At 46.4% G+C, this 23,149-nt stretch overlaps 1 protein-coding gene across 2 annotated transcripts in view; it reads right to left on the bottom strand.

Moving 5' to 3' along the window:
* The window catches only part of CHRDL1 (chordin like 1), an 881,325-nt gene that overhangs the window by 27,395 nt on the left and 830,781 nt on the right, over positions 1-23,149 (bottom strand). For both annotated transcript variants that reach the window (XM_069612612.1, XM_069612613.1), the window contains exon 9: positions 22,132-22,299. In XM_069612612.1, coding sequence (XP_069468713.1) covers positions 22,132-22,299 — 168 coding nt within the window. The remainder of the gene's footprint in view (positions 1-22,131; positions 22,300-23,149) is intronic.

Here is a 23,149-nt window from a genome sequence, read left to right on the forward strand (position 1 = left end):
AATGACACACTTCAGTGGGCGTGGTGCGACACCAAACTGGTTTGAATGGGTGAACTTGCGGTTCTTAGCAAAAAAATGGCAAAGGCAGTTCCGGGGGGTCTTGTTGGTTTGAGTGATGTTAAACACGTCTGAATCACGGCTCAAAGCAGTTCAATTGCAAAAGCACTGGTATCCTTTCTGTTCTGGCTTTCAGGTGCTGTGAGGTCCAATTCAGGGTCTCAGATACAAGATGGGTCCTTGTCCTCATGCTCTAAGACCCAGGGGATGCTCGCACAAACTGCATGGGTCATTCAACATGGGGTATTGCTGTGGCTGGCAGAGAGGTAGGTCTTCTTCCAGCAGTAGGTCACCAACAATGGTCCCTGGGGATGGTGAGAGGGCAGAGCTCTCCACAGCCTTGGAACACCTGCCTTCACTAACAACCGGAGGACTCTGAAAAGGACTACTCTCCCAGCAGGGTCCAACAAAATCTTCCAAAATGATGTTCTAAGGATGATTCCCAAGATGATTCAAAGAATTGGTGTGATACCCCTTCGTTTAAAGGTAACAGTCTGCAGGAAGTGGACTAAGAATAGCCTGCCTTAGTTGTCCAAAGGAAGTGGAGGGGACAGGAAGGATAGAGGGAAGCAGAGAGACACAAGATGGCAAAGCCTTTCTCGGCTGTACAGAGCCCTCCTGTCTACTCTAACCCCACCTCCTTCCCTTCTCACTATGAACAAAGGCCTTTAGAAATAGAGCACCCTGGTGTGAGTCTACTATATGTGAATGGGTGTGCTCCTTTAATGTCTAGGCCTAGGACAGCTGCTTGTTGTGTGACTGTCTCTGGTAGACGGTGCTACCTGCCCTCACAACGGGATCAAAGATCAGGCATGGCCATTCAAGTTCCTGTCCTGTCATTTGGCTGGATTATACTGTCAGGGCGGACTACACATCGCCTTCCACAGCTGAACTAGACTCACAGGAGCTGACACATGGATGATATCACATTGAATCTACCTGTAATGATTATAAGTAGTGCCATGCACCATGCCTTAACTCAGACTTAGCTTATATTTAAAGTTTACCCTTTCACCAGCTTGGGCTACCTATGATCATCTTAGTTTTGCTACAGGGCGTATGGGGAAAAAGGTAAAGGACAACTGAAAAGGAAAAGGAAACCGAGAAGGAAATGCAAAAAGGAAAAGGATAAGCAAAGGTACATAGTGTAAGCGATATTCAATCAACACTACAGCTAAGTCAATGCCTAGTCTGGGATGCTGAGGAAAACCCTTATTGATGTATTTTTATATCCAGTTCAGTACTCTGGATGACAACCCTTGTATAACACCCCTCTCTTAGAATCCCCCCGACCCCACTGAGCCAAGAAGTAGGTTTCTTTTGCAAATTAAAAGGTTTATTTGAAAATTTAAACAATATATATATATATATATATATCACACTTCTATAAATAAATTGATAATGGATATTACACTTCTGAATATGAGCAGTAGTCAGCAAGAGGTAACTTATGAATAGGAACAGAAGAATAAGGTGGGAAAGAATGCTTTATATGGATCAAGGAAACGCAAGGTGGAATAAAATGCAGTACAGAAATAGCTTGTTATGATTTTAGCAAAAGGTAATATGATCACTTTTTCTTTTGACAATTCACTCCCCCCTATGCAATACAAGAAATGGAAGGAGAGCACACAGTCGTCAAGAATCCCCACAAATCACACTTTATAATGCAAAACGCAGTTCCAGTTCTCCCAGCAAGCTTAGGGAAAACAGGGATGAGTTTTAAACACAGGCGAATTACTTTAATGTGGTTGGCAAGGAAGTGAAAAGTGCTAAAATTGCTTTTAATTCCCTCTAGAGGTTCAGGGTAGGTGATGGCTACTTTATATTAGTTCAGGCTCCCTTTAACAATACTTTATGAATGATTAGCAGATTGCAAACAAATTTTAGCAAAGAGAAGCAAAAAGCTGCTGATTTCTACAGATGAACAAATCGGGCCAAATCGCAAATCGCGGGAAAATTTCGCGAGTGCGTGTCTCGCGATTACGGAAAAAGTATAGGGAGTAGGAAGTTGGTTCTAGGTTCCTTGGAAAATCTAGATTGTAGGCTTTCAGGTGAAAGTTAAATCTCGTTCCTAGCACAAACGGTTCCGGAGATACGGATGATTTAATAAAGGTAGATTTTCGGATTTAAAGTAAAACTCAAAATGACAGGTGACAGCTTGCAGCTGCAGAATTGACAGGTGACAGTTGTGCAGCTTTAAAAATGACAGATGACATGATTTCTAGGAGGCTGTTCTAATTAGGTTAAAATAGCTTGAATTAGATTATTTTAACTAAGAGAATGGGTTCTGCACAGTTCTGGCGGATACTCACTCCTAATTTTGAAATGAATGGGCCTCGTCACGGATCTGGTCAACTGGACTGGACTTCGGTTCTCTCTGCTCGGCGGGTCAATCAGGCACCGGTTCTGCTCACAGCGGTCTGGGTCTCTCTGGATCTCTGGTCTGGTCTCTGGCAATTGTTCTTGGCAAAGAATTCAAACAGCTCGCCCGGCTGTGGAATAGTTTGCAAATGATTTTAAGGATGCTGAGGCCTTCTGAGAAGAGTTCTCAGTTTGTGGGTTTAGGCCCTTGCTTTAAGTTCTGAAGTAAAGTTCTGGTCTTTGGAGATTAATGGATGTGAAGTCTGGAGTCTCCCGGCAGAGCGTCCCGCAGAAAATGGAATTGAATGTCTCTACCTGTTCCAGCAGTCTCTTTTATGTGTTTTGGAAGTGGGTTTGTTTGTTTGTTTGTTTATTTATTTGTATAGCGCTCCTGACCCAGAGGTATATGGGCGCTTAAGCATCAGGTTACAGGCATAGGTAGGAACATTTGTACAATTGTGCAGCATAAGTATAGTTACAAAATCAGTTATGAGAGCAGTTATAGTAGAATTAGTGACATGCATACATACAGTGCTAGTTAATTGTTAAGTAACCAGGTGATGATCTTAGTTCTGAAAGGTTGAAATGTAGGGGTAGATTTGATGTCCAATGGAATAGTGTTCCATAATTGTGAGGCTAGAACTGGGAAACTGGAGCCACCGGCTCTTTTGAGGGAGTATTGTCAGTTGTAGTGTATTAGAGGATCTGGTGGTTCTAATATTCTGTCTTAGGATGAATTTATCGGTTAGATAAGGTGGGGCCAGGTGCTTAAGAGCTTTGTAGGTGAGGCAGATAGTTTTTAGGTCTATTTTTTGTTGGATGGAAAGCCATTTGCATGTGATTCTTGTGGCTGAGATATGTTCTCTTCTGGGAATATTAAGGGCGGCACGGAGTGCGTTGTTTTGTAGGACTTGCAGTTTGTTGACAACCGTTTTATTGGCACCTACATACAGGCTGTTGCAATAATCCAGTTTGGATTGTATAAGTGCTCTGGCTAGAGTAAGGCAATTGTTGGGGGATATCAGAGGTCTGCAGGCTCTAATTAGTTTCCCAGTGTAAGCAGTGGCTGAGGCAGTCATATTAATTTGTTTGGCGAGGTTGGTGTTAGTGTCGAGATAGAAACCAAGAGTTTTTACACTTTTGGCAGTGGGAATAGTGTTGCCGTTGATGATGAAGCTAGAGTAGCTCGGGCTGAGATTCCGGATAGTGTTGGGTGAGCCGAAAAGGAGCAGTTCAGTCTTGTCATCGTTCAGGCAGAGGCCATGTGTGGCCATCCATGCCTGAACGATGGAGAAGACTTCGCCGATCCTGTTGGCGTCCTCGTTGTAGTTGCCTGATAAAGTGAGGAGTATCTGGGTGTCATCTGCGTAGTTGGTGTAGGTGACACCCAGATGGTCCAGTTTATCAAATAGGGGCTTTGTAAATATATTATACAAAGTGGGTGAAACACACGATCCTTGCGGGACACCGCAGGTAATGGGAATAGGGTCGGCTGCTGCTATGGGTGAGAAGACTCGCATGGTCCTATTGTCCAGGAAGGATTGGATCCATGTGACCGCTGAGTGGGAGAAGTGTGCTGCCGATGATAAGTGGTTGCACAGAATTTTGTGGTCAACCAGGTCAAAGGCAGCGGAGAGGTCGAGGAGAAGCAGGATGGCAGCCCTCCCTTTATCTTTAATTTCGTCTATCTGGCTCTTGAGATCAACAAGGGCTGTTTCCGTCCCATGTTGGGGACGAAAGCCAGATTGGCGAGTACCTAGTAATAGGTTAGTTTCAAGGTAATCCTGAATTTATAGATAGGCCACTCTGTCAAGAATCTTTAGTAAAAATGGGACAGTGGTAATGGGTCTATAATTTGTGGGTATGTCTGGGTCGAGGGTCTGTTTTTTTAGCAAGGGTAGGACCCAGGATTGTTTCAGATTACTTGGGACCATGTTGTTGGAAAACGACAAATTTATTAATTTGGTGATGAAGGGGGAGAGATCCCTGGCAGCATCCTTGATAATCTGTGCGGGGCAACTGTCCCCCTTGCAGTTCGAGGGTTTCAAGGATGCTATAATTTTTTGTACTTCACGTGTGGTGACCTTTTTGAAGGTGAAGCCTGAGCTAGTGGCGGTGGGTGGGGGATGGGTGGGTCTGGAGGTGGGGTCATGAGTGAGCTGTTGCCGTTTGTTTCCAATTTTAGTTTGGAGCCCTGAGATTTTGTTGGCCAGGGCGTTCTGGATCCCTGTGCACCACGGTTTATCCTTTGTGCAGGTATCTTCGGGAGGAGTGGGGTTTTCTAATTCCTTTAAGATGTTAAAGAGCTCTTTTGTGCTTGAGCCTGCCTGTGAAATCCTGGAATTAAGAGATTCTTTCTTGGCACGTGTGATCTCATTTTTGTAGTGGGTGGAGATGTTGGTGAGGTTAGTTCTATTGTCTACTGAAGGCACCGAATTTCATAGTAATTCGAGTTTGCTTTTTTGTAGTCGGAGAAGTTTGAGCTCTGGGGTGTACCATGTATTCAGGTGCGCTTTGGGTTTCCCTTTACGCATTTTCAGTGGGGCAATGGTGTCGATAGCTTTAGCCATGGAGTCATTATAGGCGTTGACCATCGAGTTTAAGTCAGTTGTGGTTGGTAGGGCGTTCAGAATGGGGGTCACCAGAGGCATTAAGGCTTCGGCTGTGATGTTGCTCTTTTTCCTGGTTAGGCAGGCCGGAGCGATGATAGGCTTTTTGTGCACTAGGTTGTTGATATTAATGTCAAGGGGGAGGAATTGGTGATCCGTCCAGATGAGCTGTACAGGGTCCTTTAGGGTGATGTTGCAATTGAGGGCGGTAACCCAGTCAAGGATTCTGCCTTTCGAGTGGGTGGGTTTGGAGCAGAGTTGAAGGAGGCCATGCTCCTCTAATGCCGTGGCCAGGGCAATGGCAGGGGTGTCAAGAGGGTCATTAAACCCGAGATTGAAGTCTCCCAGTATAATCATTTGTGCTGTAGGTTTGGAGCTTTCGGCTACTAGGGAGGTGATATCTTCCTCAAAGGAGCCAGGTGGACCGGGGGGTCTGTAGATTAGGTGCATAGTGATAGTACTCTTCGGGGAGGTTTGTAGTTTAACTGTGAGGTGTTCACATGATTTGAGTAGAGGAGAGGAGCCTGATAGTCTGATATCGAGTGAGGACTTAAAGATGAGGGCTACACCACCTCCTCGAGCGTTAGGTCTGTCTACTCTGAGGATAGTATAGTTGTCAGGGATGGCTAGGGTAAGGGATGGTCCCGCAGCCTCATGTAACCAAGTTTCTGTCATAGCAAGGAAGTCTAGGTTGTTGGTCAGAATGATGTCGGCGACTTCTGTGGAATGGGCGACTAGTGATCTAACATTTAGAAGAGCTCCTTTTAGTGTATGGAGGGTAGAGTTAATGGGGGTTATAGTGTACTTGTTAGTTTTGTTGGGTAGTTTAGCTGGGCGTTTGCTAGTTATGTGGTGGATTCTGGCACCAAGTCTATTGTTGCGATCGGTAGGGATAAGGGTGGTTGTTTTAGAGATAGTAAGGTCGGTCAACGTGGAGGGGCTGTGATGATGGGTAGGGCAGGGTGCTCTAGTGTCGGTAGGGTTCTGCTTGGATCTATCTGCACTCTTATTGTCTAGGACATCGTAATGCTGTGCGTGGTCATGGGTAGGATGGGCAGGTTGTGAGACCGGGAGGAAGGCTGGAGTAGTGGGCAGGAATGGTGTAGGGCAGACGATAGGGTAATGTCTTGGGCAGGCGGGTCTAGCTAGTCCATTTTTATAGGTTATGTAGCTGTTACCATTGCAAAGTATATTGCTTTGCATGACACAGAAGGGGAACATGATCGCGATAAGGCAAAGTAGCATAATGTGTGTGCTAGGGGCGATGCGCCGTGCAGAGGATTGGCGGATGAATGATATTGGTGCGACCATAAGGCACGACACAATAGTGTGGTCTGAATACGACCATAAGGCACAATATAATAGCGTGGTCACTATGCGACCATAAGGCACAGCACAATAGCGTGGTCACTGTGCGACCATAAGGCACAACACAGTAGTGTGGTCTAACTGCGACCATAGGGCACAACACAGTAGTGTGGTCACTAAACGACCATAAGGCACAACATAATGGCGTGGTCACTATGCGACTATAAGGCACAACACAGTAGTGTGGTCTAAATGCGACCATAGGGCACAGCGCAATGGCGTGGTCACTATGCGACCATAAGGCACAACACAGTAGTGTGGTCTAGATGCGACCATAGGGCACAACACAGTAATGTGGTCTAGATGCGACCATAGGGCACAACACAGTAATGTGGTCTAATACGACCATAGGCACAACACAATAGCGTGGTCTAAATGCGACCATGAGGCACAACACAGTAGTGTGGTCTAGATGCGACCATAAGGCACAACACAGTAATGTGGTCTAGATGCGACCATAGGGCACAACACAGTAATGTGGTCTAATACGACCATAGGCACAACACAATAGCGTGGTCTAAATGCGACCATAAGGCACAACACAGTAGTGTGGTCTAACTGCGACCATAAGGCACAACACAGTAGTGTGGTCTGAATATGACCATAAGGCACAACATGATAGCGTGGTCCCTATGCGACCATAAGGCACAGCACAATAGCGTGGTCACTGTGCGACCAAAGGTACAACACAGTAGTGTGGTCTAAATGCGACCATAGGGCACAGCACAATAGCGTGGTCACTATGCGACCATAGGGCACAACACAATAGCGTGGTCACTATGCGACCATAAGGCACAACACAATAGCGTGGTCACTATGCGACCATAAGGCACAACACAGTAGTGTGATCTAGATGCGACCATAAGGCACAACACAGTAGTGTGGTCTAAATGCGGTCATAGGGTATGTGACCAGTACTAGAGACCATAGACCCATCTAAGGCTAAGAGTCCATGCATGCAGTAATGTCCCGGTACTTGCATGTACTTACAGTGCGTTCTCCTTATGCGAGAGGGTTCTGGTAGTGGGTAAGTTGCACGTTGAGCAGAGGTGGTGGCCACTCCGCACTCCCATGCGCCTAACAGGCGCAGAACAGGCCTTTGTAGGCCTTAGTACTGGCCGGCGATTCCGCCTGCCGGCGGTTCCTTCGATTCAAATCGAGGTGCAGCCTCGATATCGTGCCGCGATGCGCCCGGCATGGGCGAGTCAGGCACCTCGTGTGGACAGGGTCAGGCAGGCCCTGCTCTGTAGCACGCTCCGTGCCTGGGTCCTGATGTGGATCCTCTGCTGGGCTGGGGGGCTGGGGGGGCTCCTGCCCTCACCCCTCTAGGTGGATGCAAGAAGTGGGGGACCTGGGGCGCAGAACAGGCCTTTGTAGGCCTTAGTACTGGCCGGCGATTCCGCCTGCCGGCGGTTCCTTCGATTCAAATTGAGGTGCAGCCTCGATATCGTGCCGCGATGCGCCCGGCATGGGCGAGTCAGGCACCTCGTGTGGACAGGGTCAGGCAGGCCCTGCTCTGTAGCACGCTCCGTGCCTGGGTCCTGATGTGGATCCTCTGCTGGGCTGGGGGGCTGGGGGGGCTCCTGCCCTCACCCCTCTAGGTGGATGCAAGAAGTGGGGCAGTGCGTGGCATAACTGAGCCTGCCCCTATTTACTTGTCATTGGCCTAATTCTCCCCTCTCCCATGATTGGGGAAGGAAGTGGCTTGTCATCATGATGAGGTCTGTTTATGGGTCAGAGGATCCTCCCTTGGTCAATTTGCCCACAAATCTATATTTGATTCAAATACATATTTCCCAGGTACAGAAGTGGTTGACATTACATGTACATATTATATATTCCTTATGGACCATGCTTGTCCGCCTCTGATCTTCCTGGGGGCTTGCATTCAAAAATGACAACATTTTGCGCTCTTTGACTGGTTTACCAATATCGGACATTTACCAAAATTTATACACATGTGTGCAAGGAGTATGGACATTAATTGATGAAGTGTCAGATTTTTAACATGCAGACATTTGGAGTGAGACCCTATTTTCCGCTAGCAACCCCCCAGAATACACCACAGGGTCCTAACGTCTCTTAAAACGTGCACAGAAAAATCACAAGAATAATGATATTACTTATATAATTTTGACCAGTCCGCACTATGAGTTATATATCTTTTTAACTTATGCCCTGGTCAAAAAGGGGTGTGGCTTCCCACATCACATGGTGGAAGAACTGGTTTATCCACTTCCCCCAAGCTCAGCTGCTAGCAGAGGCATTGCCCCTCCCAGTTTTCCCAAGAGGAAGCCACTTTACGCCCCCCCCAATATAACATTTGCCTGAGTCCAGGACAAGGCTTTGTTCAACCTCCTGCAGTCTGCAGGTCCCCTCGCTTAATTCAATCAGGGAGGTGTGAGCTCCTATTGGCAGGGGCAGCAGGATGCAGCCAGGCCTGGGAAGAGTGGCCGAGCAGGTTTCTCCTGTCGGGGGTAGTTGTCAGGCGGAATTCAGCTAAATGTCACTTTAGTTCCCAGTTTAAATCAAACTTATACTTTTTACATATACATTAAATAATTACTTCCTTCAAGTCATTTCAGAATATAGTTTTACACTGTATCCACCTCTTAGCAAGTCTTTCCTTGGCCTGGTTTCGGTTAATTTGTTCAGTTTTACACAAAAGTCTGGTGGTTTTAAAACGCCAGCTTTCTGATAGTGGTGAGTACCGGTATTGCAACCATTTTTGGGATTACGAAAATTAATTCCCCACAGTTCTGAGTTGCTTTTTGAGAATCATCATTGCCATTCCCAATGGTTTCAGGCTACTGTGTGTGTAGCCCAATGGTGGTTTTAGGCAGTGCCCTCCTGTGCTCACAACATAGGCAAAAATGGGTGGCAGCCTATTCTTCATGTTTTCCCTGTGCACTCTCTGGGGAGTTCTGGCCATCATGATGTTTTCCATGCCAGTACTGCACAGTTTTATGGTAGGGCTTGGATGCATGGGTAAAACATCCCACAAGCCCCCCCTCTTGCGATGGCCATTCTGTCCTTTCACTGATGGAACTCGCAAGATCTGGGATGTTCACCTCCTCTTCTTCCAATTCCATGGATGGCACAGTTCAGCATCTTTTCCTCCCTCCAGTCGATCAATCAGTTCTCCTTGCTGGTCCTGATGGGAGGATTGGGCGGTACCCCGGGGCCCTCGGGTCTCTGCTCCCGGTCCCCGGTCGTCCTCCTTGGCCAGTCTCCAGGTTTTCTTTCTCCTAGGACGACAAAGGAAAGCGGCAATACCTATTCGTAGACATTTCTTCCCCACCATTGATATAGTGGGGTGGCATATACATTTTATAGTCAAAACATTTGCGTTCTTATTTTAACAAAAAAACAAGATACACTTATAAGACATTTTTTTTTCCAAATCATAATATTTTAGAGACTATATGTGGGATATTTTAGGGTTGGAATTGAATTACTCTGGGGCGGTCCCCTCTGGTATTGCAGAGGACTCCTCCAGTTGTTGCAGAGTGTGCCTGGGATGGCAACACTTTAGCTGATTTATATGGACCCACTTATCTTCCCCCTCTGCCAAACTGCCTTTGGGGATGCAGATCTTATAGGCAACAGGGGAGATCTTGTCTATAATTTCAAACGGTCCCTTCCATGTAGGCAAGAATTTTCGCTGTTTGGCCTGGTTCCTTTGGAAATTGTATAGAAAGACCCGATCACCCACCTTATATTCCTTTCGGGTAGTTTTCAAATCATAGTGGGTCTTCATGCTCTCGGCTGATCTTTCTAGATTCCGCTAAGCATAGGCAAAAGCATGTTGAAGGTGTTTCCTTAAATTCTCCACATGCTCATGAGTTGTGGAGGCATTTATCAGTGTCTGCTCTTGGTCCTGTAGAGCAAATGCTGGGGAAGCACCATCTTGCGCCCCGTCATCAACTCAAATGGTGACATTTTGGTTGCAGATGAAGGGGTAGATCTGATGGCCATTAGGACCAGAGGTAATCGGATATCCCAACTTGGCCCAGAATCTGCCACAAACTTTTTTAATATGCTCACAATGGTTTGGTTGTATCTCTCTACTGCTCCAGAAGAAGCTGGCCTGTAAGCAATATGTAACTTCCTTTTGACCCCCAGTATCTCCCACATCTTTGTCATTACTTCACTGGTGAAGTGGCTACGCGTGTCTTACTCAATCCTTTGAGGTAGACCAAAATGGGAAAAGATGTGGTTAATCATCAGGGCAGCTGCTGTTTCTGCCTTGCAGTTTGGGGCTGTGAGACATTCCACCCACTTGGTAAACAAGCATGTAACGGTCAACATGTACTTGTTTCCTCTAGACGAGCGGATTACAGGGCCTACAAAGTCGATTTGCAAATCTGACCATGGCAGTGTCATCCCCCTCTTTTGGAGAGGCGCACGGTGTGTGAGGGATGATGGCTTAAATTGTGCACACACAAGACCCCTTTCAAGTATTGGTCGAGGTCTTGCTCCATGTGTGGCCAGTATGCAACCTCTCTTAAGATTTCCAGTGTTGTGTGGAACCCCCTATGACCGGCGGTGGCCGCATCATGGGCGTGACTTAACATCAGGCTTCGGAATGAGGTAGGGACCACCCACTGATCATGTCCAGCTTGGGATTTCCTTACCAACAAACCGTCTTGGATTCAGAACCTTTTTGGACATTTCATCAACACTCTTAGGTCCTCTTTCCCAATGTAATCGGTATCCGTCAGGGGAAAGTTCTCAGGGTCCTCAAGGTGTTGGTAAAACTTACCAATAATTGGATCCCCCTTCTGAACTGTAATTAAATCAGCATCAGGGGTCTCCTTACTCCATTGCGCAGTTGAAAGATCATTGTGAGCATTAGTCTGGGACCTAGTGATGGCAGTGACCTGGATTTCCCCCAACAGGGACTCTATTTCTATTAGATCCCCTTGGATGGCCCCGATTTTGGCCAGCTGACCAGCTAAGTCATTTCCAGTTTTGTCCCTCTACTTTGGAATGACCCTTGATCTTTTTCCAGTAGATGGTCATCCCATTCGATGTGACCAGATCATCATTATTTTGGATTAACTTCCCATGTTTCAGGGGTTTGTTATTAGCACATACCATGCCTCTGGTTTTCCAATTAACCAGGTGCTCCACGAACCCATTCCGTACATAATCCGAGTCTGTGATTATGACCAGTTCGTGGAGTTGATGTTGGACAGCAGTGAGGATGGCCTGATGCACAGCCATCAATTCTGCTAACTGACTACTTCGGGGACCAATTTTGTATCCAGCGGAGGGTTCTGGTGACTCATTCACCCATGCATTCCCTACGCCGGCCACCAGTTCTTTCTCCCCGTTGTCGTCAACATGGTACGAGCATCCATCCACATAGACAGTGGGCATTCCCTCACACTTGTCTTCTTCAAAGGCTTTGTGTGGGGAATTAAGGTATGCCTCCATGTTGTCCTTAATTTTTAGACTTTCGTCCTCAAGACAGTTTTCTCTGGCACAATCATGCAAGTCAGCCAGACCTTGCGCGAGGGGACTCTTCTTGTTTTGGCCATATCTGACCTCCACAGGAAAGCCTTGCATTGACAGAATCCAGGAAGTAATTTGGGAATTACTCACATTTCCGGCCCGGATTCTGTCACTTTGGAGATATTGCAGAGGCTGGTGTGGAGTTTCCACTATGATGTGTTCCCCCTGGATAAACGGGCGGTAATTCTTCAATGCCCACACCGTTGCCAGGAGTGCCTTCTCACAATCATTGAATTTTTCCTCCATAGAGGATAAAGTTTTGCTCGCATAGGAGATTACTTTATTGACCTTGTCATGCTTTTGGTATAATACTGCCTTCAAGCACGTATTAGAGAACCCTGTCTCCAAGAAGAACTCCTTGTTTCTGACAGGGTAAGCTAGGCAAGGCGCTTGTGAGAGGCTTCTCTTGAGTTGTCTCACTGTCTCGGATTGTTCTGGACCCCATTCCCACTTGACCCCCCCTTCAAGAGATGATTCAGGGGTCTAGTGATCTCTGCATAGCCTTCAATGAACTTTCTGCTGTAATTAGTCAGTCCAAGGAGGCTCCTTAGTTCCCGCAGAGTTGTGGGATCCTTCAGTTTCTGGAGTGCTTCCACTTTCTTTTCCTGGGGACAGAGGCCCTGAGGAGTAATCTCATGCCCTAAGAAATTAACACGGGTTCTACACCACTGTGCTTTCTGAAAGGAAAGTTTTGCTCCGGCGACCCTCAACTGTGTCAGAACATAACAGATCTCTGCTATGTGTTCCTCCACAGATGAACTTTTGATGAGGACATCATCTACATAAGCCAGGTTACCCCTCGCACCCATGTCGGGCATGGCCTTGTGTAGAAAAATGTTGAATTCATTGCCGGAGTTGAGGTATCCGAAGGGAGTCGGGGTCCATGTGTACTGCTGGCCCCCAAAGGTAAAAGCCAGTTTGTATTGGTCCTCCCTACTGACAGGCACGGTCCAGTATCCATTGGTCAGGTCTATTGCTGTGAATACATGTGACCCCTGAATCTGGGCCAGCCCTTGGTCAATGTAGGGCAGAGGCCATCGGGAAGTATGGACCCGTTTGTTGAGCTCCCTAAGGTTGGCGCAGAGTCTCCACTGGCCGTTTGGCTTCAATATTCCCAGCACCGGATTATTGAAGGTGCTGTGTACTGGACGGATTATTCCTGGGACTCAAGGTTCTTAATTATTTCAGTAAGGGACTCCATGGATGCGAGAGGCAAATGATATTGCTTCACAAACACTGGAGTCATTCCAGGGTCCGTGGGAATTGTTGTGGTGTGGATGTCGGTGCGACCATAGTCATATGAGTCTACTGCAAAGAGATCTTGGAAATCCAAGAAAACTTTTTTCAACTTTTGCTTCTGTTCCAGAGTCACACAGGCATCAGCTAGGTTGACTCTCTCTTCCACCATCTGCCTGAAGCCTGGAAAGACTTCTGGTTTGGCTATCTCCGCGGCCTCCTCCAGCTGGGTGGAGAAGTCCCTGGTCAGAGTGCTGATTTGGACTGGAGGCTTCAGGTGGGAAAGGCAGCCCTCATGGACCTGGAAAATCACCTCATCCCTCCTGAAGTCACGAGTCACATCTTCCTTACCATAAGGGCAAGAAGTGTACACCAGGAGGTTCCCCCCATGCCCGGTAAAAATCCTGTCTGGTGTTGTGTTGTCCTCACTGTCACTGTCAAAACAGACCTTGGGGATCGGTCCTAACAGTTCATTTCCTAAATCAATGGAGAAATGTCGGTCATCAACCGCCATTCCAATGATGGTGCCTGCGGCTAGAGTAATACTCTGTAAGTCACTGTTATTCCCCTCTATTTGAATGGTGTCATGTTCTACGTTGACTAATGGTGTTGGGTTTACCCCTAACCCTTGTTGTTGGAGAGAAGCATTTAGATGAATATAAGCATCAGGGTTTTTCAATTTTTGTCCTCTTTTAACTTTCACTTCCAGGGAGAATTGTCGGGTCCTTTCTGGGATGGTGACTTCCTCTTTGATCTGAATTTCAACTGCATAAGGTAGCAATTGACCTGACCTAAATGCTTTTTCTGGATCATCAAAGCCCATGGGATTATCCGCTAATCGGGACCAAGCTTTGAAGTTTATTAGGTCCAAACTAATGGCAAAGCGATTGAGAATGTCACTGCCTAAGTAAAAGGTGGCAGTGACGTCTTGCACGACCCAACAATTATGGACTATACTCTTGTTGCCATTGGAGATTTTGAGCATACACCTGCTTGGCAGGAGATGTTTGGAATTAGGTGCTTCCAGGTCCATTTCCCATTTGTCTATCAGTTTGAATGTGGGAATGACTGGATCTTTTGGGAGTTGGCAGAACATGGCTTCGCTAATGAAGCTCTTACCGTTGTTCACACCCACTCGAGCGAGAACAGAGTCCTTCCCATCATTTAACTGAACAGGGATGAACAACTGATCTCCAATTTACTGAATGTCAGCCAGGCTCTGAGCTGATTTCACATCTTTCTGGACTCTAGGAGTGGGAGTTTCTGATTGTGGATTTGTAAAGAATTTCAGAGTGTTTTCTTCCAGCGCGGAATACCACTTTAAACTGGAAGGAAGGTTGATTTTCAGAAATAGAGAGGACCCCCCATCACCAGTCTGTTGTCCTACTGCTATTACTGTCACGTCTGGAATTTGGTTGTTCTGGAAGTGAAATTCTACTTGCTCAGATTTTTGTTCAACCATGTGGTAGGTGCCGTTTAAACTAACATGGTTGACGCTCTGTTTTAATTTTATTGGTCGGCTAGTCTGGGTCCAGAGGACCTTGTTTACGCAATCTATTAGGGGTGACAACCTTCTCAGGAGGTCATTCCCTAGTAAACAAGGGGTGCCCTCTGGAGTCACTACTATGACCGGGTGTTTCACCTTGTGTCGCCCAATTTTGATGTCCAAATCTGCAGTCCCCTCGACAGGAATTTCCTTCTCGTCAAAGTTCTGCTGTTGTCCCGGAAGAGAGGTGAGTGGGATGCGGTAATTCTCCCCCCTTCCTGCATTTAGTTAATCAAAGGCCCTTTTGGACAGAAGGGTAGCTTGGGATCCAGTGTCCACCAGTGCCGAAATTGTACCCTGCCCCTGTACTTGTACTGGGGCATAATATCTTCCCTCCTTCTCCTCAAGGGTGCACAGATAATGCACATTTTTGGACAACTGGTGGGCTAACTTTCTGGTTTTGGACATTGCTAGCAAAGAGATATGGGCAGAATTCTGTGAAGAGCCTGGGGAATCTGAAAGAAAAAGTTGGCAACTGGAGATCAGAGCCATTGTGAGTTCCCCTGGTTCCGGTAATGGGCCGCCCCCCCCCCCCCTTTTTGGAGGCAGTCACCAGGATGGGTTTGAACCAGGGGATTTCGGTATTGTGGGTTCTGGGATGAGATGATGGGCGGCGGTAGCTCAGTCTCCATATCTCCCCAGTCTGGATTGGAATCCCTTGGGACCCATTTTTCTTTGGGAGGAGTTCCCCCCATCTCTAAAGGAGAAGATCCTTTTCCCAGGATCCTCTGAGGATTCCTCTCCCTCAAATTGGAAGATCTGTACCTCCTCCACAAACTGGGCCTGTTTGGGTATTTTGTTTCTCCTACCCCCCTCTGCTCCTTGGGAGGCAGGCTTTCAGGGGCAGGAGATTTTGTTTCTGGTTCCTGGTTTTCCAGGGGCTGTTTACAAGTTGGGAAGGAAGCTTCCTCCAAGGCTTTAGGCCCCCCTTCCCCTTGTGCCTCCTCCCTGGGAACCGGTGGGTTATCGGGGTGCTGCCCCCGTCATTGTTCTGGAGCACCAGGTCCAGAGTTTGGGGCATTCTGCGGTGGCATGCTCATCTGAGGGTTCTTTTGAGTCCTCAGTATGTGACCCAGATCTCGTGCCATATTTTGGACCTGGCGCTCAAATTGTGAAACCCGCTTAGGCTGATACGGGGTTCTGTTTTCTCCCCTGGGCTGATCCCCGGAAGGGTAGCTATCCCTTCTCTGGTAGTACCCTTGGTTGGGAAGATTCGGGTACCCCTCCACCCTTGGCCTCCCCTATCCCGGATTAGGTTGTCTGGGCTCAGGGAATTGGGGAAAGAAGGATGGATGATTTTGGGGCTGGAAATTGGGTGGATACCTGGGGAAAAAGTTCTGCCCAGGATTTGGTGAATTTCTGCCCTCCTGGGGGAAGTTAGGAGGGAAGTTCCCCGGGTCTGGTGCTTGGCTGGATCCCCCCCCTTGGGCTGGAGGAGTCCACACATAACCCAGGATTGGTCGGTTTCCCTTGTAGCGGGGACTTATATAGTCAGGGGAGCGGGGGACCCCATTTGTGGGACTACCTCCTCGACTCCCTGTCTGTGACTGGCCCGAGGGCCTTCTGGGCTGTGAATTATTTGGTGCAGGCAGGTTTTTAGGCCCCCCCATCTCCAAAAAACGGTGGCAACCTTTACCTCTGCCACCTTGGCAGCAGCAGGGGTGCTGTTGGTTTTGGGGTTTTTCGGCGCATTATTTTTATTTTCGATGGGCTTCTGCACCTCATAGATCCGGGTAGCCTGTTCAATGACCCAGTCTAAAGATCTTTTCTCATGAAAATCTCTCACGAGCTGGGTCATTATGTATTTGGGTAAGGCATGGAAAAACGTATTGATAAATTCTCTGCTATCCGTGCGCACCCTTCTGGTGGTCTGTGCAAAAGCACGCTTTAATTCTTGCACAAACTCTTGTGGGGCCTGATCCTCCCCACATTGCAAATTGTAGGCTGCCTTGCGAGACTTTTGAGGATTTCTGTGCACAGAAAAATGTTTCAAGATGGCCGCCCTGTATGTGGACCACCTTGAATGGTTTTGATCCTTCAGCCCCGCAAAGAAACTGGAGTATTCGGGTGAGAAGGTCCACTTTACATATTGAATACAGCTTTGGCTGTGCTTCAAATGGAAAGTCTCCATCATTTGCTCATAGAGCTCCAAGTGTTCCCAAACAGAATACTTGGCGTTCTTATGATAAGGCGTGATGACACTCCTTATAGCCTTTATTTGTTTCAATGGGTCCTTAAGCAAGTCCCTTTTTGCCTTATTGGCCTTTTTGGTTCGGGTAACCCTGGTCCATTCATCCTCTGACTCAGAAGCGCTGCTCCCAGAGGTGCCCGTCTGATCTTCCAGGTTTTCCCGGATTCTGCAAGCCTGGGAATGGCTGGCAGAATGTGGGGACCTTGTCTCCTGTGTCCTGTGACGCTCAGAGGAGTCTTCAGATCCCACCTTGCTACCAGGATTTGCTGGGTATCCCCCCACTGACCTAACTGGGCAGAGGTTTTCAGGATGCCCTTAGTGGGCCTACTCTCCTGGGGTTCCCCACTAAATTGCACTGTGCTTGGGTGTCCATACCCGGATGCCCGCCCATCCATTCCTGGGAGGTACTGGCCTATGAGCCCCATACTTCTGGCTGGATAGTAATCTGCCATCCCCGTGGCCCTGGGCTCATGTGCGCGAGTGGACATGGGGGTGCCAGAGTCCAGGGACTGGGAGAGATGAAGGCCTCTGGTACTAGGGCTCCTGAGGTTATGCTCAGGAGTTTCTCTTTCCCAGCAAACCTCATCTCTATCCGCCCCTGCTTCCTGTTGCAATGCAAGAGCCTGCGCTTTCAGTTCCTCAGTTAAGGCCTTACTAGACTCTATCAGTCTCTCCTGCATGGCTACCCGTTGCTGGAGCCTATCATTGTGTTGACAGAGAGCCTCATTTTCTCTCTGTGCCTCCTGATTGGTCCTGGAGTACTGGGCCAGTCTCTGCTTCAGGAGTGTTACCTCCTCATTCCCATCCCTACTGGCCTGCCCCTTTCTTGCCAGAGCCTCCTCCACCCTCCTAGTGTGATCTATCAAGCCCTGATGCTCTTTTTGGAGGTCACCCAGCCCCTGGAGGGCCACGTGATTTTCTTCATTTTTTTTTTAAATGGCAGACTTCCTGGCCTAAGGTATCCCTTTCCTGACCAAGATCCTGCATTTGTGATGCCAGGTCGTCCCTCTGCCTTTGAAAGGCACCAGCTTTCTGGCATTCTTCATCAAACTCTGCCTGGGAATCCAGGTCTTTCAAAATAAATGTATTGCTTTTATCTTTTTCTCTGTCTAGTTGGATTTGCAGGGTGGCTACCTGCTCTGTGCATGCCCTGTTGAAATTGATCTGTTGCTCCAGGTTTTTCTGGCTCTGCAGTAAAGAGTCCAAACTGTCTTGGTGCTCCTTCTGCAAAGCCAGAATTCTGGTATCCTGGTCTGTCTTTTCCTGTTGCAGTATATCCATGTCCTCTTTTATTTTAATGATATACTGCCTACTATCATTTTCTGACTCCTGGCTCCTCTGCAGCCTCTGCTCAGAAGAGACCAGGTCAGATTGGGCCTTTTCTAACGCCATCTGTTGCCTATTTGCCAGATCTTGGCCTTCAGCACATTTGTCCTGCATGGCTCCCATATATAGATACAAATATGCCGCTATCCTGGCAATCTTATTGTGTTCATCTTTGGCCTTAGAAGCCATATTTAATTCACTCAGGGCCACATGTAATGGACCCTGATCTCTCCATGTATCTGACCCTGTTTCAGTGACCTGTTGCGCGACAGAATGTCCCGGCTCCGAGCCCCCACTTTTGTAAGCAATATTCAATCAACACTACAACTAAGTCAATGCCTAGTCTGGGATGCTGAGGAAAACCCTTATTGATGTATTTCTATATCCAGTTCAGTACTCTGGATGACAACCCTTGTATAAGACCCCCCTCTTAGAATCCCCCTGACCCCACTGAGCCAAGAAGTAGGTTTGTTTTGCAAATTAAAAGGTTTATTTGAAAATTTAAACAATATATATATATATATATATCACACTTCTATAAATAAATTGATAATGGATATTACACTTGTATATGAACAGTAGTCAGCAAGAGGTAACTTATGAATAGGAACAGAAGAATAAGGTGGGAAAGAATGCTTTATATGGATCAAGGAAACGCAAAGTGGAATAAAATGCAGTACAGAAATAACTTGTTATGATTTTAGCAAAAGGTAATATGATCACTTTTTCTTTTGACAATTCACTCCCCCCTATGCAATACAAGAAATGGAAGGAGAGCACACAGTCGTCAAGAATCCCCACAAATCACACTTTATAATGCAATACGCAGTTCCAGTTCTCCCAGCAAGCTTAGGGAAAACAGGGATGAGTTTTAAACACAGGCGAATTACTTTAATGTAGTTGGCAAGGAAGTGAAAAGTGCTAAAATTGCTTTTAATTCCCTCTAGAGGTTCAGGGTAGGTGATGGCTACTTTATATTAGTTCAGGCTCACTTTAACAATACTTTATGAATGATTAGCAGATTGCAAACGAATTTTAGCAAATAGAAGCAAAAAGCTGCTGATTTCTACAGATGAAGAAATCGGGCCAAATCGCAAATCGCAGTAAATTTCACGGGTGCGTGTCTCGCGATTACGGAAAAAGTATAGGGAACAGGAAGTCGGTTCTAGGTTCCTTGGAAAATCTAGATTGTAACCTTTCAGGTGAAAGTTAAATCTCGTTCCTAGCACAAACGGTTCCGGAGATACGGATGATTTAATAAAGGTAGATTTTCGGATTTAAAGTAAAACTCAAAATGACAGGTGACAGCTTGCAGCTGCAGAATTGACAGGTGACAGTTGTGCAGCTTTAAAAATGACAGATGACACGATTTCTAGGAGGCTGTTCTAATTAGGTTAAAATAGCTTGAATTAGATTATTTTAACTAAGAGATTGGGTTCTGCACAGTTCTGGCGGATACTCACTCCTAATTTTGAAATGAATGGGCCTCGTCACGGATCTGGTCAACTGGACTGGGACGTCGGTTCTCTCTGCTCGGCGGTTCAATCAGGCACCGGTTCTGCTCACAGCGGTCTGGGTCTCTCTGGATCTCTGGTCTGGTCTCTGGCAATTGTTCTTGGCAAAGAATTCAAACAGCTCGCCCGGCTGTGGAATAGTTTGCAAATGATTTTAAGGATGCTGAGGCCTGCTGAGAGGAGTTCTCAGTTTGTGGGTTTAGGCCCTTGCTTTAAGTTCTGAAGTAAAGTTCTGGTCTTTGGAGATTGATGGATGTGAAGTCTGGAGTCTCCCGGCAGCGTGTCCCGCAGAAAATGGAATTGAATGTCTCTACCTGCTCCAGCAGTCTCTTTTTATGTGTTTTGGAAGTGGGTGTGTGCGTGGCATAACTGAGCCTGCCCCTCTCTACTTGTCATTGGCCCAATTCTCCCCTCTCCCATGATTGGGGGAAGGAAATGGCTTGTCATCATGATGAGGTCTGTTTATGGGTCAGAGGATCCTCCCTTGGTCAATTTGCCCACAAATCTATATTTGATTCAAATACATATTTCCCAGGTACACAAGTGGTTGACATTACATGTACATATTATATATTCCTTATGGTCCATGCTTGTCCGCCTCTGATCTTCCTGGGGGCTTGCATTCAAAAATGATAACATTTTGCGCTCTTTGACTGGTTTACCAATATCGGACATTTACCAAAATTTACACACATGTGCGCAAGGAGTATGGACATTAATTGATGAAGTGTCATATTTTTAACATGCAGACATTTGGAGTGAGACCCTATTTTCCGCTAGCAACCCCCCAGAATACACCACAAGGTCATAACGCCTCTTAAAACGTGCACAGACAAATCACAAGAATAATTATATTATTTATATAATTTTGACCAGTCCGCACTATGAGTTATCTATCTTTTTAACTTATACCCTGATCAAAAAGGGGTGTGGCTTATCACATCACATGGTGGAAGAACTGGTTTATCCACTTCCCCCAAGCTCAGCTGCTAGCAGAGGCACTGCCCCTCCCAGTTTTCCCAAGAGAAAGCCACTTTACGCCCCCCCCAATATAACATTTGCCTGAGTCCAGGACAAGGCTTTGTTGAACCTCCTGCAGCTACAGGTCCCCTCCCTTAATTCAATCAGGGAGGTGTGAGCTCCTTTTGGCAGGTGCAGCAGGATGCAGCCAGGCCTGGGAAGAGTGGCCGAGCAGGTTTCTCCTGTCGGGGGTAGTTGTCAGGCAGAATTCAGCTAAATGTCACTTTCGTTCCCAGTTTAAATCAAACTTACACTTTTTACATATACATTAAATAATTACTTCCTTCAAGTCATTTCAGAATATAGTTTTACATTGTATCCACCTCTTAGCAAGTCTTTCCTTGGCCTGGTTTCGGTTAATTTGTTCAGTTTTACACAAAGGTCTGGTGGTTTTAAAACGCCGGCTTTCTGATAGTGGTGAGTACCGGTATTGCAACCATTTTTAGGATTAAGAAAATGAATTCCCCACAGTTCTGAGTTGCTTTTTGTCAATCTGCATTGCCATTCCCAATGGTTTCAGGCTACTGTGTGTGTAGCCCAATGGTGGTTTTAGGCAGTGCCCTCCTGTGCTCACAACATAGGCAAAAATGGGTGGCAGCCTATTCTTCATGTTTTCCCTGTGCACTCTCTGGGGAGTTCTGGCCATCATGATGTTTTCCATGCCAGTACTGCACAGTTTTATGGTAGGGCTTGGATGCATGGGTAAAACATCCCACAATAGAAAGGAAAATGTAAAAAAGGAAAATGATAACAAATGCAAACAGACATAGAAATGGAAAAAGGAAAAAGGATAAGAATAAGTAAACAGAAATGGAAATGAAAAAAGGAAAATGAAAAAGAAAAGTTAAAGGAAGGGAGAAGAATGGAAGAATATAGGGGATTAGGAGGGAAAGGGATGCAAAAGAGGTAAAGTGAAGCACTTTAAAATTTGGGACTTAAAGGAAAAAAGGTATATTAAATGAACATTAAGCTAAAACAACGTATTGTAAGGGTTGGAAGGTCATTTGGTGAAGACAAATGAAAATAAATAGCCCAATTAGGTCTAAGCATGGCACTCTAGTGCTGGGAAGGAAAGTGAAGAAGACAAATGAAAAACAGGCCAAAACACGTTAGGGGTGGTAAGAAAATAGAAGAAGGAAAATGAACATATAATAAGCTAAAGCAAGGCAGGTCAAGGATTTAGAAAGGTTAGGGAAAGTAGGGATACACGCAGAAAGGAGTCACATGAGCATGCTCATTCCTTTTCATTAAAGGTTTGTAATATTTCATCATGCTGCGCTTTGTGGAGACTAATTATATTGCTAAGAACCATGGTTACACAAGAATGGGGTTAGCGTGACCACTTTCCCTGTCAGATATGCATGAATGTGCATTCCATACCTTTTAGAATCTGCCAAACATGAATTTCAATTTGCGGCGGCTTCTGTGTCTCCACAGCTATTTTCCTGACCATCTCGCCTTCTTCCAGAAGGATGGATTCATACACTGGGAGAGTTTCTTCACCGCAGAAGAAGTCTTTGCTGCCAACGTTCTGACCAGGCATTTCCTCTGCATGTCAGAAAAAAAATGTTTTTTGTTAACACTACAGCGTTCCATTGCTGGCATGTGCAGCAAGGAGAACATTTCCTATACCACAAAATACTAGACACATGACACATGGATTAGAGAGCATGAATTATTTTCTTGTGGATAACATTTTGATCAATAAGTTCATGAAAAAACAACATTCTTTTCAGAAACTGAAAGCAAATGCTGTAAACTCAATACTAGCAGTGTATGCTTTATGCTTCTTCACATGATATGGACCTGCTTCTGTTAATACCTTTTGTGACCTCATTAAAATGTAAACAAAGTTTTCCTCATTTGCAGTATTGAAATGTTGATTTATTCCACTAGGCATTTATCCAGAGTCTACTTTGCCTTGATGCACAAGCTAAGCCTCACAGAGGCCGAAAAAGCTCTAGATGTGCTTTTGGTCTTGGGCAGAAGAGATGTGACCTAGCAGTCTCTAGACCGGCTTGTGGTCTTGGGCAGAAGAGATGTGACCTAGCAGTCTCTAGTTCGGCATGTGGTCTTGGGCAGAAGAGATGTGACCTAGCAGTCTCTAGTTCGGCATGTGGTCTTGGGCAGAAGAGATGTGACCTAGCAGTCTCTAGTTCGGCATGTGGTCTTGGGCAGAAGAGATGTGACCTAGCAGTCTCTAGTTCCGCATGTGGTCTTGGGCAGAAGAGATGTGACCTAGCAGTCTCTAGACCGGCTTGTGGTCTCGGGCAGAAGAGATGTGACCTAGCAGTCTCTAGTTCGGCATGTGGTTTTAGGCAGAAGAGATGTGACCTAGCAGTCTCTAGTTCGGCATGTGGTCTTGGGCAGAAGAGATGTGACCTAGCAGTCTCTAGTT

This window comes from Ambystoma mexicanum, chromosome 5p, assembly GCF_040938575.1.
Source record: "Ambystoma mexicanum isolate Mex_15411 chromosome 5p, UKY_AmexF1_1, whole genome shotgun sequence".
NCBI lineage: Eukaryota > Metazoa > Chordata > Amphibia > Caudata > Ambystomatidae > Ambystoma > Ambystoma mexicanum.